Here is a 22,719-nt window from a genome sequence, read left to right as displayed (position 1 = left end):
AGGGTCGTGGGTTCAATTGCTCCAGTAGATGTGTCTGGTTACACCATCTTGCCAGGTTTGAAATTGCTGGCTGTGAGCAACCAAGACGGTGAGCCACAGTAAGCTGCCCTAGTCCAGCCTTCAACATGCCGATTGCACGAAGGCACTGCTCTCTTGACAGACGTGGCATATTGTTTTTTTTCTGTGATTTTCTTTATTGTTTTTATTCAAGCTTGCAATTCAACAGCTGAAATCACTCCGCATCCAGTGTCCAATCTAATTATGTCTCACTAATTAGGTGATTAAGTGCATATGCTTCAGTCATAGTCACTCAAGCGTGTCATGGTCAAAGATGAATGATCGAGTGAATCATTTTGTCAATGTCCATCATTTATATACCTTATTATTTTTTTTTTTTAAATAAATGTGTTATAATAGTGATATGTTTCTTTTGATGCTTGGCATATATCATCCTGTCACCTGATGTTAGATTGCTGAAATTCATGTTGGAAGATATGCTTTAAGGGTATATAGTTTCTTTTGGCACACCTTACAAAACAACATTCCTTAACAGTATTTTGGCTATGACACAAATAGATGACCTGACCTATGGTAGTTATTATTTAATTAAGAAGCATGTTGGCTATAAGTAGTCATGGTTCAAGTATTTCAGTCAGCCCAGGAAAACATGTACAGTGGAACGTCGCATATCCGACTGTCACATAACCGCCCTGATCAATTAACCGCCTCGCTAAATAAATCAATCAATATTAAAAATAGTCTACGAGAGTAATGGCATTGGCAGCAAATGCAGCTTCCACAATGGAAACAGAAAGAAAGCATTATAGCAATCAGCCTTTTGGTGCGTTCCCCTTTAAGAGAGGCGGGCTGTGTGCGTGTGTCAGTCAGCTGTGTGTAGCGGTGACGTTTCAATACACCAGTCGAGAAAGCTTTTTTTTGTGCAATGTGTTGATATGATGGAGCGCACGCTTGCAGATATTGGCAGCGTGGTGTTGTAGCTGTTAAATGCATTTGAATTAAACAAAGCAAGCTTCATAAACGCAATGCTTACCGGCCGTTTGTTTAAAATAGCCGAAGCAATATTCAAACCGAGCTGCTTATTCGCTGTTGGCAACATCAAGAAAGAGCGTAAAGTACCGTGACATAGATATTAAGAATGCAGATCCAGAGAGGCAGGGAAAGAAGCCATCAGTTGCAGGTTACTGTACATTTACCGTTTGTTTTGTATTTAAAAAAAAAAAAAAGCTTTGCGTGGAGATGGCTTATAGCAAACCGCATAGCAACACTGTGTTTTTGTAGCCTAATTAATCTCGTTTACAGTTTGCGTGTTGTTTTTGTTCACTAACCTATTTATGGATGTGTAAATGCTTTTTCTATAGATGTTTGCAAATCCGACTTTTTCACCTATCCGCCTATACCCCAGTCCACAAGGGGCCGGATATGCGACGTTGTACTGTACTAAGAACTTGCTGCATGAAAATTGTAAAAGTGCTCCAGTGGTTGGAATACAATGTGTGCCTCTGATTCAGTCTATGGGATTGAGTAGCTGGCAGTGTTGTGTGATGCACAGCTGTTATGGGTATTCCAGACCCCTGTGGTAGTATTGAGGCACATGGGATATGACCTTTTCTAGAGTGCTTAAAACAAACACTTTCTAGGAAACAGTGAGGTTAGCGGTGTGTTCCCAGCCTCCATCTGTTACAATAATGTGTGGGGACTTGAAATGTTATTTTCCCATAACAGTGTGGAACATACCAAGAAAAATAAACAAACTACTATATATATTGATTAGCAACATTTTTTTTTTAAACGGGGGGAAAATGTATGTTATTTAATTTACATTGACAGATGACACAGGAGAATAGAAAGCATAAAACACAATATTAAGGGCACATTACCTTTTAAACTTGTAAATGATAAAGACAGCTAGTCCCACAAATACAACTGATAGCAACATCAGCATGGCTGAGCCGCTGTGCCCTTCAGTGGAGTCCACAAGAGGAGCTTGGAGGAATGAGAGGGAAAGAGATGAAGTGTTGCAGAAGTATTCCTTTCAAAAGTGTACACATACTACAGCTTACACATCTGCTGGCAGATAGACTAGATTTTAAAATTAGATTAATAATGTGCACATGCTTGCCATTTATGAGTGATGAAGCTTTGTTTTCAACATTTGTACAGCTCAATTGAAAAACCTTATAAGATTCCACCTGGCTTAAGACACAGTAGCAGCTGGTTTGCTGTTTGCAGTCATATGTAGCTGTAATGCACCGTGTCTCAATGTTAAACACACTTATACAATTTGTTTCTCTTGGGCTCGAATTCCAATAGTTAACATTAAGTGATAATCTTCATTTGTATTTTTTTTTAAACTCACTAATGCTGAAAATTTGGATTTAATATTGCCATTAGTACCCCATAGCAATAACCTCTTATACCCCACCTCTTTTTCACTACTGATGCCAATGTAAAGCTGTTGCCACGTGAATGCTGCTGTGTGGCCTCTTATCACAAAATGACAGCAATGTAAAGTGTGGGAAGGATGTAAAAACTTCTATGAGTACAAATAAGCTTAAAATAATTTTGTACAAAAAATCACTTCACAAGCAAGATGCAGCTTACTTGATTATTTAAAGTTATGCATTATTGAACTATTTCTCTGAACAGATCACACAGATGTTGTTTTTGTTATACAATTGAGGGATGTATTGCTTACTGGACGGAATGTTCAAAATATTAGCAAATGCGGTGCAGATGAAGAGTAATTGAAAAAAGCAAAGCAAAGACTGCTGCAATGAAACATACCTGCTGATAAATGAGCAGCGTACACAGAGACTTGAACACCTGCCCGCAGAGTGAACTGCACTACGTTTTGGTTGAGGGCGCTGAGCAGAATCTCTGAAAGCTGCGGAAGAAGGATCACGATTCTTGTTATCTTTTACTCTTAAATTCAACCTAATAAAAGCGGATTATGTGAATTTGAAATGCATGGCCTTCTACCGTGTTTTACTCATTTTAGGAAGATTACAGTAAATGTACACAAGGATTGAAAGTAAACACTGAAGACTTTTGCTCATTCAGAAGTAAGCACAGGATAATTAAATGGTCTCTATCTGGTACCTATTCACCCTAACAGCTGACATTTGTTTGTTTGTTTATTTAGCAGACACCTTTATCAAATGCGACTTACAGAGACTAGGGTGTGTGAACTATGCATCAGCTGCAGAGTCACTTACAACTACATCTCACCTGGAAGACGGAGCACAAGGAGGTTAAATGACTTGCTCAGGGTCACACTGTGAGTCAGTGGCTGAGCCGTGATTTGAACCGGGGACCTCCTGGTTACAAGCCCTTTTCTTTAACCACTGGACCACACAGCCTCCTGATTTATAGTAGTACTGACATCAGCCTCGAAGACATTTAGTTGACCACCTAACTGCAGAGCTAGCTCTTTAGGTTGAATGGTAAGTCCATCTAGCTCACCATTTGCATCCTGTACCCACTTTACATTTATTTCAATGGGTTGGGATGACAGTTCATAACACTGTTGACCAGACATTGCATGTGGAATATTAGTGCTTGATCAGATGTGTAAAATACACAAACGGCAGAGAAATAAAACCTATAGTAGAATGTGGAGACACTAGACCACAGCAACAAGATTCGAGTACAAGCACCAGTTATGAGGGCGCTGTTGCGATTGTCATTGCATTCATTTCTCATCCTTGGGAAAACATTTTTCTACAACAGCAACATAGACACTCGGTACACTCCAGATAGACAGCATTTACTACAGTTAATTATATATTATTAAAAGAGCATGAATTATAGAAAGGCTTGCATTTCAAATCAAGGAAAGTAAATGCTGTTGGGCATCCTAGGAGCAATCAACTTACAATATTAATAATGTCTACCGCAGAGATACCTTTATAAATAGACTGCTAGAAATTAATAAACTGCCAGTCTCCTGGTATAAGACACAGCATTAAAAATAGCATCCCATTTGTTGCAAGTTTTTTTTATTTCATCAGCATAATCCCTGTGCAAGCTATTTAAATACCAAAGCATTTAAGCACTGCCCAGTCGGAGACATTTGGTGATTTTCTGCAAAACAAATGACTTTCCTGAATTCATTTTGTTCCTTAGCTACGCTTCATTAATTGTATCTGCCCCATTTACTATATTAATTGTGATATGAGCAATTTTATTCAGCTCTTTTTATTTATTAGAAGTTAGAATTAGACCAGTCCTTGAATAATTTATTTTACTTTGTACCAGGGCCAGTAATTATCTTATACATTTTATTAAGCTGCCCACACAGTACACTTTTACATGGCTGTACTCATGTTTACAGGGCAATTATGAACTTTTTTTTTTTATAAGTAGATCGACTGAATTTCAGTTATCGGAGTGTTCTGAGAGATTACTTATAGTGCTCTCCCCTCTGTTAACTCTTTGTCTGGACTCAAGGTGACAGCTTACCTGGTCTAGGTGTGCTGTATTCCTCTCTGCTCTCCCCTCGGTTAACTCTTTGTCTGGTAAAAGGAAGAATTCTGCAGCCGTTGGAAGACCTGGCAGGACCGTCACGAGGAGCTGCTCCTCTGCTATACCTGTAGCCTGGTGGCATCAGAGATGCAAATGAAATAGTTTCACTTTATCATGATCATCTACAGCATACACGGGTTTACCAGGAGAACATACCTTACACCAGGGCGATGCCAATTGCAATCGGGTAGCAGATCCCAATAAAGTGTGCACTCTATGTATTTCTCATTATCAATTTTACAATTACAATTAGATGGTTTTAGCCCATAACATATATTTCAAACACCTTTCTAAAATGCATATAGGTGTGGATTTTTTAAAAAGTACATACTTGGACCAATGAATTCTTGACGACCTTGCTGACATCCTGCCTCCATTCAGCAACATCAGGGTTGTATTCATCCAGATTAGAAGAAAATGCCAGCAGTTGAGACCTGAAGTGCTCTTAAAGGAAATAAATAATTCTATGATGTATACAGTGCCTGGTAATTGTTTGTCATTCTATGTATGTTTTTGAACTTTCAGAATTTAGACATAATCCCTTGGCTGGTCACAAGAAAGCATTCACCAACATCGATGCTTCTTAGCCAAGGGCTGTGTAGTGACTGCATTTTTTATAACTTCACAAACGAAATGTAAGAGGCAAACTCAATTTCCAGACACCTCAAGCATCATACAATATATGTATCTGTGAGTGTGTTTTTGTGTTCTATGACTATTTCTGCAAAGCCTCATATTTAGCATTACTGATGTGGAGTACATTTATATTGTCTTTTCTGCATGAATACATGTTAGAATGAAAATAGTCTGTTAAACAAAATACAGTACAAAATTGCTCATAAAAAGCTTTTTCTATTCACTTTTTTACTGGTTTTTGACCCTGTAACAGGGGGATCTGTGCTGACTATCAGGTGCATCTGTGGTTCTGCAGGAAGAGGGCAGCAATCCTGCAGGATCTGCCTGTCAGTTATGGCGATGACACGGAGAGGTGGGGAAGAGAGTGTGTTGGATTTCTCTCTCTCTGAGTGGCTGAGAGGCGGGTCTTGGGGGATTGCTCAGCCCATAAGAACTGTGCTTGGTTGTGCATTCGGGTGGCCGGAGGGAGGATATCCAGTGACGCTGGCGGAAGACGTCAGTATAAACAAAGAACAGGCAAGCACAGCTGAGTGAGATAGCCTGCCTTGAAAGAAACTTAAAAAAGAATAGAAGACATAATTACGTATCTGAGGGGACGTGTGTAGCTGTACGGGGAACTCTGGCCACCCCACTGTATAGAAATAGCTGAGCGTAGGTCGGAGGCCCATACTGACCGGTTTAGCGGCAGTGGGGGCACTGCATAAGCAGCACTTTTGTTTTGAAGTTTTATTACTGTGTTTTATTTTCCCTTTTTCTTTCGCCTTTTATTTTCATTATTATTTTGAGCACCTGTGAGTGTGTCAGTTTCTCACTGTTTTACCAGTATTGGTATTCCTGTGGTCCTGTGTACCGTTGTCGGTACTCAGGCTACGGACAACAGCGCCCTCTGCGGGCAATAAGAAAAACATTTGAAATAATGAAACTGGGCACCAGTGCGGTGTTTGCAAACAAAACTTCTGTCTCCCGTGTGTGTCAGTGAATTACCCACCACCCTTCCACATACCCCCATAAAAGATTGATATTAATGAAACATTATTATCAATTTAGAAAAGTATAAAGCATCGCCATATCCAGTATATATGAAAATCTGAAGATGAACAAACACAGTGTTTTGTTCATAAACTATTCTACATATTTCTAGGAAAAATAAAGAACTTCAGAGGATATTCTTGGCTGTAGTCTTTATAAGCAAAGAGTATCAAACTGCTTCTGCAGTCAGTCTGCCCTTAATAAATACAGGGTTAAAGGGCCTCACCATGCACTGCGATGGTCTTTTTGTCTTGCAGTATTTCATTCCGAGCAGAGACTTGCACTGTCACAGTGTTTATTCCTTCCCTCATGAATGTAAAGGAGACGCTTGCCTCCAGGGTTATTACTGGCTGGAAATGCAAAATAAAGAAAACATTTGGATCCCATGAGATTGTATTATCAACTTGATAAATTATGTACCCTAGCTGTCTGCTTTATTTAAACTACACAGACCATTTTTCTGGATTATTTTATATCATATAAGAGTCAGTACATCCCATTCACAGAGTCAGTACATCCCATTCACAGAGTCAGTTGGGACATCATTTTTTTCTCGGAGGCCAATAAGAGGCATTATATTAACTATTACATTTTCATTCTCTTTTGTATTGTAATTGCTGGTAATACGGTATTGTGGTTTGTATTGTTTCAGGTTTTTTGTATCATCCATTGGACAGACTCAAGTTCCAAATACATAGTACAATGATAATGTCTGACGTAAGTTGACAGAACAGCTTCTGCAAATCTAGATACTGTCATTCTGTTAAAAATACATTCTAAAGAACCCATTCGCTTAGTGCAATTGTAACATTGAAACACTTCTCCAGGCTCTGCAGTTTAAACATTTTTATAGATGTCTCAGGGTGTTTGAAGCACCCTTACAGACAGCTCTGAGACTTTATTAATGTCAACTGTTGATTTATTGTGTTTCAAAGTTACACTTTGGAAAGTTCTTTTAAACATTGTAGAGACATTGACAAACCTCAGTGTTATTCCCGAACCACCAGATGTATGTGACAGTGCCCACTTGATTTGGCCACAAGACCGCTGTTAGATTGATCTCTTTATTCTTTACAGCTACAAAAGGGGCAGAGAGGTGGACGCGATCCAGATGACCTGTAGGTAAGCACAACAGCATTTTCTTTTTTTATTTGCGATTCATTTTGTATTTGTTTTACAAACAGACAAACACATACATAACACAAATCTGGGGAGATTCATGAAGCACAAAAGCATTTTCTGTTCAGGCTATAAAGAAACTTTAGAGATCGGGTAGCACTTCAATTCAACGCTTTCAACCTCCAACTCATTTATAAATTAAAGTGAGGATGTGTTTAATCAAACCTCCTTGCAAAAATACACTCCAGTTGTTGTCACCGCTTAATGATCCTTAGTTTACCTGTGTAGCATTATTATACAGACTCAAGAAAAAACATCATAACCTGACAGGGAAAATGAGTTTCTAAATCTTGACGCAAGAGTTTCCACGGTAAATTACTGGTAACCACACTGCAGTATAATGCACCATGCCTACAACAGTACTGGGGAAATGTTCCATGGGTACTGTAACCATATCATTACTAGCAGCACTTATTAAAATCTGTCTGTGCAGGAATGCAATTGCCTGTATGGTCTGCACTTTCCTAACCCCCAGCTTCTGAAGCACCCTGAGAAAGACTTTGAATGGTTCAGAATAAAAACCAATGAAGATGGGAAAGGACTGCATGAAGTATTAGCTGCTATGATTACATGAGAGCTGCACAGAATCTATTATGTTGTGTTTCTCTATGAATTACCACAATGAAAACCTAAGAAGATTGAAGTAAAAATAAAAATGATTTAAAGGAATGTCCGCACACCACAAACCAGAACTAAGATGTGCGAAAAGTGCCTAATTACCCAATAACAAACACCTGACCAACAAGAGACACCTGTCAGCCAATTGTCCCAATACTTTTGCTCCTTCAAAATAAAGAGGTTCAACACTATCAATTTGTTTAATTGACCCAAGAGGGTAGAGCTGAATTGACTTTATTAAAAATAAAATACTTAGGAGTTGTACTTATCGGTCATGTTTTTTCAGGAGAAATTATTATTAGAGTTCATAGTGAAAATCCCAGTTTAGACTTCACTGTCCCAGTACTTTTGGAAGGCACTGTATTTATAATGCATATATGTTTTTTGTTTGTTTTGTCAGGGCAACTTCTCAAACTCCACAGAGTTCACACAAACTGTTTTAAAATTTCAAAACATTTAAATAAATAATCGTGACTGAAAGGGATATAATATTTACAGTGCATACACTTCATTCAGGAACATTAAAAGCATTTACTTCAGCCTTTAATTAAACTATTTTTTTTAAATAAGAACAAACAACAAAGTTATATAATCCAAGGTCCCCCAAGCACTCTCAATTGGTTTGTTCCTCTTATCATAAAGTTGCGTTGGAGGTTTCTCCTTTCAAAAATTAGGATGTAAATAAAGACTGGAGTAAACACTTAAAAAAATGCACATCACTAACACTCAAGTCAGTAACACTGGTTCTCAGTGTCTCTGGAGTTTCTGTGGGAGTACTTGTCTGCACCTCTTTGGAAATCAGGCCATCTGTGTCCTTTTTTTTCCCCGGGGAATACCAGATTGACAGATAGGAAAGCACACCGTCCCTGTTCAATAAGTCATTACTTCTACATCTACTATCCTCAAAGACATTAGGAGGTCGTTCACTTGGGAGCTTAACAGCAGGGATGACTTACATGTTACATGCAGGTAGAGGACAGCACTGTCTGATCCTAGGCTGTTTTCTCCAATAGCAGTCACTTTAAAAATGCCCACATTTTTGTAAACGTGTTTGATTCCATCCTCAATGGAACTCACGTTGGAGTAGGACACAGCATTGCCGTCTCCAAAATCCAACGTAATACTCGTTCGAGACCCGTCTCCCTAAACAAGATAAGAAGCAATTATGCATTATCACAGATAAAGCATTTATGGTAGAATTTTAAGACAATTTAACAGTTTTGTTTTAACAGTTTTGTTTTAACATAATGTTTCCTTAGGCACAAATGGACAGATTAGCTCCCAAATGAATTCATGATTTCTGTATCTCCCAGCCAACGTGCTTGTGATCCAGCGTATTAATACATGAAAAGCGAGTCCCACTTGCAGCAGTGACATGAACGAGCTGAGATTAATCACAGGCTCTATTTGAGTGGGGACAGAATGCCACGAGCTCCCTCGACTAGGAAACGCTATGGGGAATTCAGTCTCTATTAGCTGACTCTTTGAGCTCAATGGACAAAATGACTGTGCTGGAGATTCAAATATGAACATGTAAAATATATGCTACTGCTAATTTTAGTGGTATACCTCTTCCAGAAAGATGAGGAAGGTAACGTTGTTCCCTGTTGTGGCTGTCAGCGTGCCATCGCTGGTGACAACATGGAGGCCCCGGGGAGCGCGACGAGGGCATTGCTGCTTCCTGGCTGTGTAGATCTCCTTCACTCCTGCAGTGCAGTTATTGGACACCACCTTCCGGTACCTGCCAGATACATGAGACACAGTAGATGCCCATGATTGTGTGGGTGTATATGTACCTTGTATATGTATTGTGTATATGTACTGGGTATGTGTACCGGGTACATGTACCGGGTACAACACCTACAGGTACGTTTCTTCATAAAGCGCTTGCCAATTGTACTGCTGCTGTAGCATTTCTAAATCATGTTTCTTAAAAGATTCAAAATCTTGACAGCACTCCCCCAGAAAGATACAAAACACAGGTCCTATTTTTGGAAGTCTTATTATTTGGAAAATAAATATACACTAATATACTAATGTAAATAAAATAACTAAGAGTGTGGTCTGTCATTTGAAAGGTTTGGTCATGCTTTTCGACTCATTATGAGTATCATGAGATGTACTAAAGCTGCCTAAAGAAGTTTTGAAAGCATGTTTTAAACAGTCGCAACTGTTGCTGGCATTTCCCAGTCAATTTTTTCTTGTGCGTTGCCAGTTGTGCAACACCCAAATACCTATTTCCCCTAAAAGCAGGATGTACTTACAAGCCTTGAAAACACATTTCTGGTTTCCCCAGTGTGTTGGGAGTGAAAGACTGCACACATGTGCCACTAACCCCTCCAGCTCATTTTGAACATCTTCATAGGAATAGAAAACACACCTATTCTATTAATGTGCAGGTGGTTTGTAATTGTGCACAATTTAGCACTGCACCACTGACTAACTTAAACAAAAACTGACAGTATACATTTGGCTTATAGGCTACTCATGATGATACGAATTAGTGGTATAATGCAAGATTTGTTGCTGGTCCCTTGGAATTTGCATTTACGAGAATTGACTGTCCTCCTGTAAGTATCATAACTTGTCAATGCGGCAATAATAATAATTAAAAAAAAATGCTAAACTCATTTAGTTCCAATTTAAAATAATCATTTATTTGCATTGTACACCAATGTGTACAGCAGCAGCATGATGCATTTTGTGTTACCGGTAGCCTACAGGCTTAAGTAAAAAGAAAATGCGCTAGGTATTAATTTGATTTTACTACTGTACTGTATGCTGTATAGGCGTACTGTACAGAGTTATATGTTTTTTCATAATGTAATGTGTAGCCTACCCAAAATACATTTTGTGCAATGATTTATACATGTAAACTACACTTAGCACTATAATTGTATGTGTGTGCGATTTTATTGTATTGTTTTTAAACCTGACACCTCCTTAGGTTGGGCATACATATCTGGTTTAGCGAGGGGCTGCTGTATGATTATGAAAAGCTTTTTGATAGAAACACATTTTTTATTTGGGGGTGAAGGTGAGGACCCCACTATAAAATGTGATGGGATTAAACTGCCTTTGTCACTCTTGCCTTCTCTCAATGCTGACCCTCAGGGATTCATGTGTAACCAAAAGTTGGCCGATAATATTTTTCTCTTACATCACTTTGTCTCACGAAGATCTACATCTGGCCACTGTGTCTTATCACTTGGATAGAAATAATGACTAATGATAAAACACGACACACCGTACAGATACAAGCTGTCGTGGAAAGAAAGGACGAATACCGAGACAAACGTTCATCAGGAACTGCTTGCTGGTGTTGAGGTTAATAATTGATTTGATCAGATGCGTAAATATTCGTTTTTACATTATTAAGTTACATTTTTACACTGGTCATGATTGGGATTGACCATAAACGTAATGCTTTTAAATATGTGCTGTTTGTATTACAAAAGTGCAAAAGTGCAAAATAGTCCCTGGCCAAATTACTGTATTTGAATGCTGTAAATACTTTAATTGAATACCAGCCTCTATTACTTCAATCAGTAGTAAGGTAGCATTATACTCACCCAGTGCTGTTGAGAAAACTGTTTCCAGTGCTGCAGCTTCTTGACATTGAGGATGGATTGAACCAGAAGGCTGGCAAACACTTCCCATCACCATGCCGCTCATACCCATAATCACTGTGATATGCCGGAAATGACAGAGGGAAAGAATGACATATTCTTATTTTAAATTAGATTTACACATTTTATTTTAATAAGATTTTTCCGGTATGTTAATAAAAAAATTGAATATTCGATAAAACATCAAATTGCTTTAAGTGGACAAATAATTTATTTTAAGATATATATAACCCAAAACATCACATTGTTGAATATTTTTTATTTAAAGAGTGCCAAAGTCTTTTCAAGATTTTCAAATATGTACACGCTCAGATATACACACACACACCACATACATTTGTCCCAATGTCTCACGTCAGACACTTCTAAATGTCTTATGTTGATATAACAGGAAATGAGTATTGTTTGATATTTACATTGATATGCACATATCAGAAATATTTCTTTAGATGCTGCGTCAACCTGTGAAATGCTGCTAGTTGGGCTTTTAGGAAATCAAATCTGAAACTAAACTGACAGTCTGCCAAGAAAGAAAATAAACCAACAGAAACCTAACAATGGCTCCCTGTTATAGAGGTGCACTCCACTTATAACGGACTCCAAGGGACAATGGAAATCAGTACTTTCGAAGTGCGTAGTAAACACAATTCGAAATGCTGTCTGTAACTGGGAACAGAAGTACCTTAAATATAAACAATACAAGAAAGCTTAACTGCCAAAGAACGGGAGTTTATTATTTGGACAAAACATGCCCCTGTGGGCCGTACAATGTAATAAGTAGTACAATTTTACGAATTTATAGTTTCGCTAAATGTAATTACAATTGTATACATACGATTAAACTGTACAGCAGCTGTGCTAACAAAAACATAGCAGAATAAAAGTAAACAGCAATGGTTTTCCTGCCCGATGTCACAAATGCTGCCGTGACTGTCATTTACTGTCCCTGATGTACCTCATCGCGCAAAATATCAACTCTGTACCTAATAAAACAGTGCTGTACATATATAACTGTATGTATTAAACACAAAAGACATGTCTGTGGAACAGGAAAACTACGTATTAAAACGGTGCTCTATATATTAAACTGTACGTATTAAAACAGTGCTGTACATATTAAACTGTATGTATTAAACGCAAAAGATCTGCCTGTGGAACAGGAAAACTGTGCGTATTAAACGGTATATACATTATAAACGAGTCTGTTTTAACCAGAGTAATTCCCCATTAAAGCCCATGTTGTTTGGCAGGGACATGCCTCCTCAATACGTCGTTCACGGAACTCCGTTCTAACAGATCTGTTATAAGTGGAGTGCACCTATAGTAGCATCTAGGTTTATAAAATAAATCAAAGGAAACCTAACAATGGCTTCATCTTATAGTAGCATCTAGGGTTACAAAATAAACCAACATTCCAAATAAACGAATAAACATCAAGATTAAGACCACAGTTTAAAAATATAAATGCGCATAATCCCTCATTCATTTTAAGAAATGTTCGCGATTGGACAGCACCTCAGTTTGACTCTTTCATTCCACATCTAACTTGTGTAAGGTATTGTGAAGGTTTATTTTATCAAATTTTCTTGCAAAAATTCTAGCACTCCAGTTCTCACCTTTGTTCACCTGTGCTGCATTATAATACAGACTCAACAAAATAATAATTTGTGGAAAATAAGTGTCTAAACCTTTTCATGATGTCTTTCTCCCATCAATAAACATATATTTTTCTTTTTTCGGATCAAAGAGTTCGCTTCTTTACTGTTTAAAACACGATACAGTGCCACACGATTTGAAATGACACTATCCGGTGTACAGTCACATTTTTTTTTTAAGTTCTAAAGAAAAATGCGCAACCTGGAAGTTCTGCTAGGGATTTTAAAAATGATTGTTTCCGTGGCAACTGACTGGTAACCCACAGCTTACTGCAGTGTGATGCACCACACCTACCGATAGATTCATTTGCTACACGAGGTAACGGTTTGCGGGGACCAGCACTGGTATTTCCATTTACTGGATCCCAGGATGACCCAAGCCCCAGTGCATTATTTGTTAGGAGGTTTTGTCAAACAAAACTGTTAATCCTGCAAAATTGAGACACCATTTATCTACAGAGCACTCAGAATGTGAAAAAAAATGTACCTTTTTAAACAAAAGAAACAGGAACTTTGCCATCAGCAACTTTCAATGTGCAAAATGACAACATTTTTTGCTAACCTGGTAGCAAAGATTCAAGCCCAGGAATCTCATTAAGTTAGGTACGTTATATTAATACTTCACTTTCTACATGTACTTATACACACACACACACACAAATTAGTTTCAAAATGCTGTTGTGAAAAAATGTGTGGCAAGTGCTCTGTGGGAAAAATCCAAACACCAAGGTGGTCCCTACATTGAAAAAGACTGGGAACCAATGAACTAAAGGAGCTGGTCTGAATCCAACAGCACTTCTTATCTGGAACAGAAGTATTAAAGGAATTGATACTGAGCCTTATTTTTATCAAGAAGCAAACACACTCTACCACCAAGTCCTGGACATGTTTAATCTAATTAACAACATTGATTGTAATGAATTGCACTAATTAGCACTACAGCATGTGTGTGCAGTCGTACAGAGCTGTTGTGATTGTAAATGCTAGCTTTGTCTCAGGGAATCTACTGTAATTAATCTTCCAAAGCAGATTTTGAAAAATGGTGGTGCAGTTGGAGTTTCCTAAAAGTCCTGGAAAGACTAGCCTCCAGGACTAAATATGAAAAACAGACAATCTAGAATTTGGCAAAACATTTGAGGCAACTGCAAAACAACCAGACAGAAAATAAAATAAGACAATGTAAGTATATGTAAATGTATAACATTCTAGATATGAAAAAAAAGAAATGTTTCTGGGAATTGTATTCCAGCATATATGGAAATATATGTGGTCATGTGACTGTATGGAAGATGTGTGCAACTAATCAGCAACAAGCATGGGAATGCAGAAGGATCTCAGTGACTACACACAATGGGTAAGATAGTCAGGAACAATTCAGAGGTTGCAATCTCCTTGATGTTCCTGGAATGGCAAAGTTAGCAGAAGATCACAAACTGAATGCAAAGCTCTGGTCGTAAGTGAGTCATGACGGATCTAGCCCACAGAATCATGGGATGTATTGTGACAGGCAACAGACTTGCTACAGTAACAGCAACAGACTGCCTACAAGTCTCACACATTTCGATATACAGTATATTGTTGTGACCCTGGGGGGACCTATGAAGCAAAATGGCTAAACATGCATAAACATGCATTTCAGAATAAAGCTGGTTACCTCTATGTTCACACAATCAATTAAAAATTAGAGCAGAAAGACAGCATGTTCCCATACTTTACTGTCACAAGAAAATGAATGCCCTTTCTTATTCATTTTGATTTTACAGCCTTTTTTATTTCTGTATTACAATATAACTTATAGCAGTTATATTAGCATTCAGGGATGCATGCAAAAAGGAAATTGTCCTATTAAATTCCGATCTAAATAACCTAAAGCTTTATAAGTATCTCATCTTAATGCCTTTCCAAGCGCAAATAATGCACAAATAATGTTGTGTGCACATTCTGGAACCGCTTCACTTAAAGCAGTCTACTCACCACTCAAAGTCAGCCTCAGTGCAGAGGCAGGGTTCAGATGTCATTGTAAAAGATGTGTCTCTTCCTATCACACAACGGGCGGTTGGTTTCAGTTTCCTGTAAATTCTTTTCATTCCCATGATACATGGATCACCCTTCAAAGATGAAGATGTTTTTAAGAGTTAAATTGGCTTTCAAGTATTACTAGTGTATTTTTTTTTTATTTATTTTTTTCTTGCCATAGCCTTCATAGTACCAACATAACAGCAGCATAGTGCCACATTTTGTTGCTAAATGTGTTCATTTCCTTTAGGCATTCTAAGATTATAGAAAAGGAAATGGTTCTGGAAATGGTATCCCAGCCTCTATGGGATTATCTATGTGTAGTCAGGTAGAGGACATTGGGATCTCACCTGGTTGTGTAGATGCCAGGTCTGATACTCCTCCTCTGTGCACCTTCTATTAAAGATGGATCGAAAGTCAATTTTGACAAGCTGCCACTCAGATCGATGGCTGACATGTCCAAATATTCTGGAATAGCCAAAGGAAAGTGTATGTCAGTTTTATTAGACTGACGTAGGATGGAAAGTTATAGTAGCTAATACACCTCATTGATCATCTCAGCCAATTAGGTTCAAGTCATTATCCTTTTAAAGCTAACAAAACCGTAGAATCTTGAAGCTTTAACAGAAAAATGCACTCCCGGCCACAATAGAAGAACTTAAAACAGATTTAAAAAATGTGTACATATTAAAAAAAACAACATTTTTGTAGCATTATTATCCTCCACAGAGTTCATTACCTGCAGATAATCGCCTGTGGCTTGGAACACCTAACCATCTCAGCGGTCGATTATCTAGCATTAGGGTGCGAGCTCAGACCCTGTATTATACATGTTGCAAAACATGCTTTTGCATATCTTTCCATGAAATGCAAGCAGGAGAACTATTTTCAGCATTCATAAAGAACATTAGGATTTTTTTTTTTTTTTTTAATGATATGCCAGCAGGAAATCCAACTCAAAGCCTTTCTCTCTGTTCTTAGTTCTAAATCACACTCACTGTATTTTTGTTCTTAAAAGATATTTCATACAGTCCCTGGCTGATTGATCTACAAAAGCACAACCATGTTACTGGAACTCATTTTGATCCCAGGTAGAGCTTGGAGAAAAAGAGTCTTTAAAGGACACGATTCATCAATCCAACATCATTACTGTATAAGACTAGCCTACTTTCTTTGCGTATCTAACCTAGGATTGCTAAGGTATTTTATTTCCTAATAATTAGTAGTCATAGTAGTAGCTGTGCTGCTGTAGATGCAGTAGGAAACAGCCTTGTTCTAGTACAGCGCGGGCATTTCTTCTATAAAGCACCTCATTTCTCATATGGAAAGTTGGACCTTGTACGTCACAGGTGTGTGTACAACAAACTTTTTTTTTTTTTTTTTACTCACGTCATTATTAAAGTTTCATCTCCTGGTTCTCCCAGCACCCCGTCCACAAACAGAGGGACTGATGTGAAACTGTACTTATTCCATGCCCTGCCTTCATCGAAACTCAACCTACAGGGTTAAACAATGCGATCTGTTACTACTACTTTCTAATGATGGATCCTCATCAAAAAAAAAAAGTTAACCCTTTACTGCCCTGGGTATGTACCCATACTTATTTTCTCAAAGTCAAATATATTTGACACAGGGCAGCAAAGGGTTAGAATTGTTTTAAGGAATGTTGAAATGATCAGTGCTATAACTGTGAACTTGAATTAATTAATCAAAATGTGCTTTTTTAAAGTCCTTAACAAAACATTATTTAAAGCAGTCCTTAAATGTATGAATAGGATCCCTTGATAAAGCACCAAACGTCAAACCAAACAGGCTGTTAATACATTGGTTGTGCCAAACTGCCACTGGATTTCCCAAGCCAATGAAAAATTGTCTATGGTAGAAAGTATATTAGTGGACTACAGTACTGTACTGCTGATAAACAGCAACAGATTTAATATACACATGTCTGGTGCTGCTTGTTATTGGAATCTTTTTGGGAGTTGAATTATTCAATGTTCACATCTCTCCAAGTGGTTTAATACAGCCTGCTCTTGCAACCTGGTTTAGCTTAACATTAAGATTTGCATTTAGTTGCCTGACTTCAAACTCAGTACACAGTTTTCCACAGAAGGAGAATACTTGCACTTATATAGTGCATTGTACACATTGCTCAGCATTAAGCCATAAGGGAAACCACAGCGAGTGGAATTCACAGTCCCCCCAGAGCATGAACCCTGGACACCTCTCAAGCAGCAAGGTAACGAGCTGGAGCTGGAGGTGTGGTTCCCTTCTAGGCTTACGAAACATCCCAAGACTCCTCCTGAAACTAGTGCCCAAAAGACAGGGACACACACAGCAAAACCTGCTGCAATATAATAGCAATAACTATAACTTACCAAAGATGGCGTATGGGCAAAGGTGTGTGTTTAATAGCTACAAGAGCACCACCCTGATCCAGGTAAAGAACACTGTACTCCTCCTGAAAAATCTGAGGGAAGAGAACATGCTTTACAGCCAGGTACTCAGTTGATTAGGATGTTAGTTTCATATTATTATTTGTTTATTTATTACCATACGCCCTTATCCAGGACGACTTACAGTCGTTACAAAATATCACAATACAATATATTGCACTGCAAAATATCACATTACACAATATCACAATACAAAATTTCACATTTCAGATAAGAGCAGTTATAAAGTACAGTAAAATCAGTAGAAAGTAAGATCAAATTCAATTTAGAGCAAAATAAAGAACACAGCAAATAATTACATTGAAGAGCGGATTCGACTAAGAGCAGCAAACTTACCTAGTAAAAATGTTTGCTTATAGAGTAAATTCCAATAAGAGCACGTAGTAAGTACTTTAAATGGATACGTGCTGGGAGCCTTTAAGACACTTACCTGTCTCCAGGTGTTTCCAGCATCGGAAGTCATAAACATGCTCACATTACTGTGTGACAGCTCAGAACCTATGGAACCTATACAACAACAAGATATGGATTTTATATAGCATATGACTTACACAGTGAGTTCTGTATTCCTACAGTAGCACTGTAGCATTTACTGTATGCATCAGACAACCAAAGTGTGACCCCTGCTGTTGATGCCAGTGTTTGATTCCACCGTGTAACAATTTTTTTTTTTTTGGTTCCTGGGTAGTAAGTGTTATTTCCTAATTGCTTATGCCTCAAAAGTATAGAAAATGGCTATTATTCCCCACAAACTTTGCTTTTGTGACCAGGACAGTGATATTTTGAAATGTACCTATTTTCCAGAACATTCCAGATAGATTCAGTGCTGAGTAAACTTGGAGTAACTTCTAGAACTTTCTAGAACTTTCCAGTAATATAAATAGTAGTATAAATACAGGGGCCTTAAGCCCACCAGTTCAGTTTAGTTCCAGCTGCCTAAGTGGATACATATCTGCATTTTTCTGAGATGGCATCAAGGTCATAGGAGACTTCAAAATGGTGGCATTCCTGATGGGTCTCCACGGCAGTTTTACCAAGTTTCCCTGCTATCTTTGCCTTTGGGACAGCAGGGACACCAAGGTGCACTACCACAAGGGTTACTGCCCACAGCGGACCGAGTTCTCTGTGGGGAGGAACAACGTCAAGTGGGAACCACTGGTGGACTCCCGGAAGGTGCTGATGCCACCGCTGCACATCAAATTGGGCCTTATGAAACAATTTGTCCGAGCTCTAGATAAGGAGTCGGCAGCCTTCAAGTACCTTCAAGACTTCTTCCCTAAGCTGTCTGAGGCAAAGGTCAAAGCCGGTGTCTTCGTCGGACCACAGATAAAGAAGATCCTGGAGTGCAATGAATTCCCCAAGAAGCTCACTAGTAAGGAGAAAGTGGCTTGGAACAGCTTTGTCGCAGTGGTTTGGGGCTTCCTGGGCAATCACAAGGCCAAAAACTATGTGGAGCTGGTTGAGACTCTGGTGAAGAACTACGGCACAATGGGCTGTAGGATGTCCCTCAAAGTCCATATCCTTGATGCTCATCTTGATAAATTCAAGGAGAACATGGGAGCGTACTCGGAGGAGCAAGGCGAGCGCTTCCACCAGGATATACTGGACTTTGAACGCCGCTACCAAGGACAGTATAACGAGAACATGATGGGAGACTACATTTGGGGTATGATTCGTGAAAGTGATTTACAGTATAATCGTAAATCTCGAAAAACTACTCACTTCTAAATCTTTTGTAGTCATTTTTGTATTACTTTAGTATAAATACATGTTAATTTGGGTTCATATGTTGTTTTTTTCTGACTTTATGTGAACGAAGAGACACAAATTCGCCCGTTTTCTCATTGGAAATAGGTCAATTTCAAAATATCACTGTCCTGGTCACAAAAGCAAAGTTTGTGGGGAATAATAGCCATTTTCTATACTTTTGAGGCATAAGCAATTAGGAAATAACACTTACTACCCAGGAACAAAAATGGTGTTACATCCTCAAAGAGCACAGTGCTGAATGCTATTATGCTGTTTGCAACTTTAATGTTATTACTGGCTAGAAAAACACCTTTCATCTGCATATCTATATCTATCTATCTATCTATTGTATGTATATAAATATATATATATATATATATATATATATATATATATATATATATATATATATATATATTCACACATACATTCAGTTCTGCAATTTGGGAGCAAAGGCCACTGAAAGGACATGCTGCATTTGGCAAACCAACTTTAATTTGATTAGTTTCGATTGAAGAGACAACCTTTGTTGAAAAGCGAATATTTCATAAGTTATTCCCATTCGTGTCCTTTCTGCAGAGCTGGGATTTAAAACCGCAGTCATGTTACTTTGTTGTATCAATGTATTCTATTTCATTAGTCAAGATGAAATACATTAAAACAAAACATCCATTCAAGCTAATTTGAACATATCTAAATATAAATAATTGTGGTGACGCTGCAATTCAATGGGTGTTTTATTTAGCTTTTTTTAAGGGAGTGACACAGCTACCTTAAATGTGTTATTTGGGACACTTCAGCTTTAGTGTCATTAAACAGCAAATAGTAGATTTTACATTGATGTATGTGACACCTTAAACGAAAAGAGGGCTCAGCCATGACAAAGTCAAGCAGTTCGCTATGAATGAAATGGTGCTATTAATAACAATTTAACACAACAAACCAGAGGCTCATTAAGAAAATCTAATTAGGTATTGTTTCTAACTGATGTCTTGGGTAAATCAAATGGAAAAGCATTAATTTAAACTCCATCATAATTGATCACAGCAAACATCTGTCTACATATTTTATGACACCTGAATCATGTCATAAAATGTCTTTACATGGCATAAAAAATTGAACCCTAGATCATTACAGTTCCTGTGGACTAACTGGATGCAAACAGAGAACACGTGTCCTGCTGTGCATTCCTGCCAGCTTATTGGACTCTTACAAGAAAATAACATACAGGGCTTTTCCAGTTTTGAATTCTCACATGTTCTATATCACAGCTAATTAAATCCATACCGCACTGTATCAGTAAATCACTAGCACCACGTTGGTGCTCAGAAAACCATGATCACAAAATGGTATGTGCAAGTTTCATCTTCCAATGCCTTTATATGTAAAACAACATTCCGTCCCTTGCCGCTTACTATCTCATCTGTTTTGTTAAACGACACAGAGAGTTCCGTACCTGAAGCCACTATAATTCCGGGTGCTGATTCTTTGCTGGCAATATTTCCTGAAGCATAGGGATTGTCAGATACCTGTAAGTGCAGGTGCAGGGAGCAGTATGGCTGAAAGACAGTAAAGACAGATAGGGAAGTCAGGTGGTAATTACAAGACATGTATATACACTCGGTTCTCATTACAACACTCACTTGGAGGTTTCAGCATACTGACTCTCGGTTCCATTCATTGCTATTCCAATCCCCTTCACTAACAGGCTCCCCATTGGGTCCGACTCGAATTCATTTCTATTAGAATTACTTTTACTGACATGCTGCGTGCTGTGTCATGCAGAATGTCAATGACAAGGCAATGTTGTGATGAGGTTGTGTAAAAAATGTATTCATTAATTTATTTGCCTTTTGCAATCTGTTCAACTGCATCTAACAGAGTGGCTATAGAATGATAACACATGAAAAAAATTGCAATACAAATACCCTGTTGCCCAGGTTTAACAATGGCTCAAACACTGCATAAGTGAGCCAAATGAACACAGTTACACTGTTAATGCCTCAATTGTGCATATCCTTTCTTTATAGCTGTGCTGTGCTCGACTCTATTAAAGCATTAAGCAATATCGTAATAGCCTGCTGAAGAATACTTTGCCTTCTCAAAGTTTCTCTAACATTTGAACTGTCAGCCAAGGGAGTGATTGGATACAGTGTGGCCTTTCTGTTTTCAATCTGGATTCCTAGCTGCATGCATTTGTTATTGGTATATGTGATGCTTGATTCAATGACAGAGGAATGCCACACAGATATGGGAATGTAAATGCTGCTGCTGGGCCAGTGTAGTTTGAATGCATCAGCAAGAGTAAACTCTCCAAGGGACCATAACTAGAGTGTTGTTGGGTAAGAAAATGACCTTGTAGCTGCTCGCACCTATTATTATTATTATTATTATTTATTTCTTAGCAGACGCCCTTATCCAGGGCGACTTACAATCGCAAGCAAATACAAATACATTCAAGTGTTACAATATAAGTCGCACCTAGAAACAAGTTTTGAAATAATCTTGTTCTGTGTATGGAGACAAGCGTGTTTGTAATTAATATGTATTGTATGTATGTATGTATGTATGTATGTATGTATGTATGTATGTATGTATGTATGTAATGCATGCATGTACAGTGCCTTGCATAAGTATTCACCCCCCTTGGACTTTTCCACATTTTGTAGTGTTACAACCTGGAATTAAAATGGATTTAATTGGGATTTTTACCATTTGATTTACACAACATACTTAACACTTTGAATGTGCAAAATATTTTTTATTGTGACACAAAAGTTAATTAAACAAAAAAAAAGACATTTGTTGGTTGCATAAGTATTCACCCCCCTGAGTCAATACTTGGTAGAAGCACCTTTGGCAGCAATTACAGCTGTGAGTCTTTTTGGGTAAGTCTCTACCAGCTTTGCACATCTGGATCCTTCAATTTTTCCCATTCTTCTTGGCAAAAGTTGGATGAGGACCGTTGGTGAACAGCAATTTTCAAGTCTTGCCACAGATTCTTATTCGGATTGAGGTCTGGGCGTTGACTGGGCCATTCTAAGACATTCAGGTTCTTGTTTTTAAACCACTCCAGTGTAGCTTTGGCTGTGTGTTTAGGGTCATTGTCTTGCTGGAAGGTGAACCTCCGCCCCAGACCCAGGTCTCTTGTAGACTGAAACAGGTTTTCCTCTAGAATTTCCCTGTATTTGGCTCCATCCATCTTGC

General features: G+C 38.2%; 1 protein-coding gene across 2 annotated transcripts in view; it reads right to left on the bottom strand.

Moving 5' to 3' along the window:
- Positions 1 to 22,719, bottom strand: part of LOC117415713 (VPS10 domain-containing receptor SorCS1-like) — a 127,867-nt gene that overhangs the window by 4,784 nt on the left and 100,364 nt on the right. For both annotated transcript variants that reach the window (XR_004546444.3, XM_034026417.3), the window contains exons 11-25: positions 20,969 to 21,071; positions 18,194 to 18,270; positions 17,686 to 17,777; positions 16,697 to 16,804; positions 15,658 to 15,775; positions 15,266 to 15,399; positions 11,580 to 11,693; positions 9,577 to 9,748; positions 8,964 to 9,150; positions 7,193 to 7,326; positions 6,437 to 6,560; positions 4,877 to 4,989; positions 4,483 to 4,617; positions 2,806 to 2,905; positions 1,899 to 2,004 (exon numbers count right to left, since the gene is read on the bottom strand). Coding sequence is in view for 1 of the 2 variants with exons in the window: in XM_034026417.3 (XP_033882308.3) it covers positions 1,899 to 2,004; positions 2,806 to 2,905; positions 4,483 to 4,617; positions 4,877 to 4,989; positions 6,437 to 6,560; positions 7,193 to 7,326; positions 8,964 to 9,150; positions 9,577 to 9,748; positions 11,580 to 11,693; positions 15,266 to 15,399; positions 15,658 to 15,775; positions 16,697 to 16,804; positions 17,686 to 17,777; positions 18,194 to 18,270; positions 20,969 to 21,071 (1,817 nt within the window). In the remaining variant the exon portion in view is untranslated. The remainder of the gene's footprint in view (positions 1 to 1,898; positions 2,005 to 2,805; positions 2,906 to 4,482; positions 4,618 to 4,876; positions 4,990 to 6,436; positions 6,561 to 7,192; positions 7,327 to 8,963; positions 9,151 to 9,576; positions 9,749 to 11,579; positions 11,694 to 15,265; positions 15,400 to 15,657; positions 15,776 to 16,696; positions 16,805 to 17,685; positions 17,778 to 18,193; positions 18,271 to 20,968; positions 21,072 to 22,719) is intronic.

The sequence above is a fragment of the Acipenser ruthenus genome, chromosome 7, assembly GCF_902713425.1.
Source record: "Acipenser ruthenus chromosome 7, fAciRut3.2 maternal haplotype, whole genome shotgun sequence".
Taxonomy (NCBI): Eukaryota; Metazoa; Chordata; class Actinopteri; order Acipenseriformes; family Acipenseridae; genus Acipenser; species Acipenser ruthenus.
Note: the sequence above shows the minus strand (reverse complement) of the source record. Positions and strands in the feature narration are given on the sequence as shown.